The sequence below is a fragment of the Geotrypetes seraphini genome, chromosome 2, assembly GCF_902459505.1.
Source record: "Geotrypetes seraphini chromosome 2, aGeoSer1.1, whole genome shotgun sequence".
Lineage (NCBI taxonomy): Eukaryota > Metazoa > Chordata > Amphibia > Gymnophiona > Dermophiidae > Geotrypetes > Geotrypetes seraphini.
The window spans coordinates 304,064,265-304,066,439 of NC_047085.1; the positions used below are offsets into that span (position 1 = coordinate 304,064,265).

At 41.9% G+C, this 2,175-nt stretch overlaps 1 protein-coding gene across 1 annotated transcript; it reads right to left on the minus strand.

Moving 5' to 3' along the window:
* Positions 1–1,107: 1,107 nt before the first annotated feature.
* LOC117354879 (urotensin-2 receptor-like) lies at positions 1,108–2,175 on the minus strand. The gene has a single exon (XM_033932839.1). The coding sequence runs from the start codon at positions 2,173–2,175 to the stop codon at positions 1,108–1,110; it is 1,068 nt and encodes a 355-aa protein (XP_033788730.1).

A 2,175-nucleotide genomic window follows, 5' to 3' on the forward strand; every position in this document is an offset into this window, starting at 1 on the left:
AGAGATTCGGTGTCCTAGCTCTTTACCACATGAAAGGTAATCGAAAAACCAGTGCTTAATTTTTAACCTCGGCCCCATTTAAATGTGTCTGACATGCAAGCCTTATTCATACATGAAGGGAAAAGCAACAGATTAGTTATAGGAAGCTCTGCCTTCTTGAGCAATTGGAATAAACCCTTGAGCATTTTGTTCATTCTACATATCAATGTTAAAGCAATCCATCTCACAAAGATGCAGCATTACCTAGTCCCAGGAGCAAGAGTTTCTGACCAGCCCTTGTTTTGGAATGTACAATCCCATCTCACAGCAGTGTAGAGTTCTCCCCCATTGAAATCATAAGAACATAATAGCCTTACTGGGTCAGACCAATGGTCCATCAAGCCAAGTAGCCTGTTCTCACGGTGGCCAATCCAGGTCACTAGTACTTGGCCAAAACCCAAGGTGCAGCAATATTCCATGCTACCGATCCAGGGCAAGCAGTGACTTCCCCCGTGTCTTTCTCAATAACATACTTTTCCTCCAGGAACTTGTCCAAACCTTTCTTAAAACCAGCTACACTATCTGCTCTTACACTATCTGCTCTTATGGCAGAGCTTAACTATTCTCTGAGTGAAAAAAATTTCCTCCTATTGGTTTTAAGAGTATTTCCCTGTAACTTCATTGAGTGTCAACTAGTCTTTGTAATTTTTGACGGAGTGAAAAATCAATCCACTTGTACCTGTTCTACTCCACTCAAATCAGTGCTAGCTTCTACAATGCAACAGAATGAAGTAGTCAGAAATCCTGGAGTGGTCTAAAAGCTTCCTTGTGGAATTGGGTAATTTAGCTACACTACTTAGGTAACCAGAACAGGCTGTTTGAGTTTGGCGATGTCATTAGCCTCCACTGAATGCTGCTTTCTTGAACGACTACATGTTATATTCCAATTACAAGTCAATGCTAAAAATTCCCCAAAAGAGGTAACAATATAATTATGGCTGTCTTTATTATGTTTGTAGATATAGCAAACCTTCCCAAACTGTCTTGAGAGCCAGTGAGGCTTTCTGGATATCCACAATGAATAACATCAGAAAAATGGGAAAGAGCTCCCTATCATAAAATTTTTAGCTACACACAAGACATGAGTTCTGACACGGATATCCTCCCTGCTCTCTTTCCCAAATCTGTTTCACCATCTGTTGGCATCCTTGTCCTCAAAGATACCTGTTCAGATTGGCTTGTATGGTACCCCATCCTTGTGTCGATGGAGCGAGTGGCTAAATATTCCCGGTAATTCCTTGTAAGCAATGTGTACAGCAGTGGATTGATACAGCTGTTGCCATAGGTAAGGCAAGTCACTCCAAAGTTGACATATACCTGAGCACTGGATGTCAAATTTAGTGACCCTGGGAAGTAGAGCTTGACCAATTGCCAGGTCCAAAATGGAACAAAACAGGCCCAGTAAGCTAGGATGATGCTAAAAATTCTGTAGTAAACATTCTGCTTGAAAGTTTGGCGTTTCTTTGTCAACACTTTTAGGTCAGATACCCAGTAAGTAATTGCCAATCGGGAGTACAAGTAACCAATGATAAGTCCAGGAGCCAGAACACTAGTAGCGAAGAGGATTGTGAGATAAACTTTGAAGGCTTCAGGTGTCCAGGTTGGGAAACAGATCCTTTTATGCTGATCACTCTCTCGTAGATGAATCATTACCATCATAGGTAAGGTCAAGAATAAGGAGAGAAGCCAAATGATAAGGCTAGTCATTTTGCGGTAGGCCTTGGATAATCTGGTCTTGAGTGGTCTGGACACTGCTTTGTACCTCTCCAGGCTCATCACTGTCAGTATGAAAATACTGGCATGCATGGTAAGAAGATCCAGGCTCAAGAGAATACGGCATCCAATGTCACCAAAGAACCAGTCATGAACAAAGTACGTACATACCACAAAGGGAATGGTAGATAAGTAGAGAAGATCGGCAAAGGCCAAGTTAACCACATACACATACATTGACCCCACTGACTTCATCGAAATTTTGGTGATGAATAAGGTATAAAGGTTACCACAAATGCCAAAGAGACCCATGATAGTCAAGATAACACCTAAGAGAGTTGTCACAAGGTTGCCATCCATGTCTTCCTGTCCAAGATCCACTGAACCATTGGAGAAATTCCTGGCTTGAGCTGAAGCCCCCAT

What these genes read in the sequence shown, in the direction of transcription:
- LOC117354879 (XM_033932839.1), bottom strand. Translation starts at nt 2,175, where the DNA reads ATGGGGGCTTCAGCTCAAGCCAGGAATTTCTCCAATGGTTCAGTGGAT.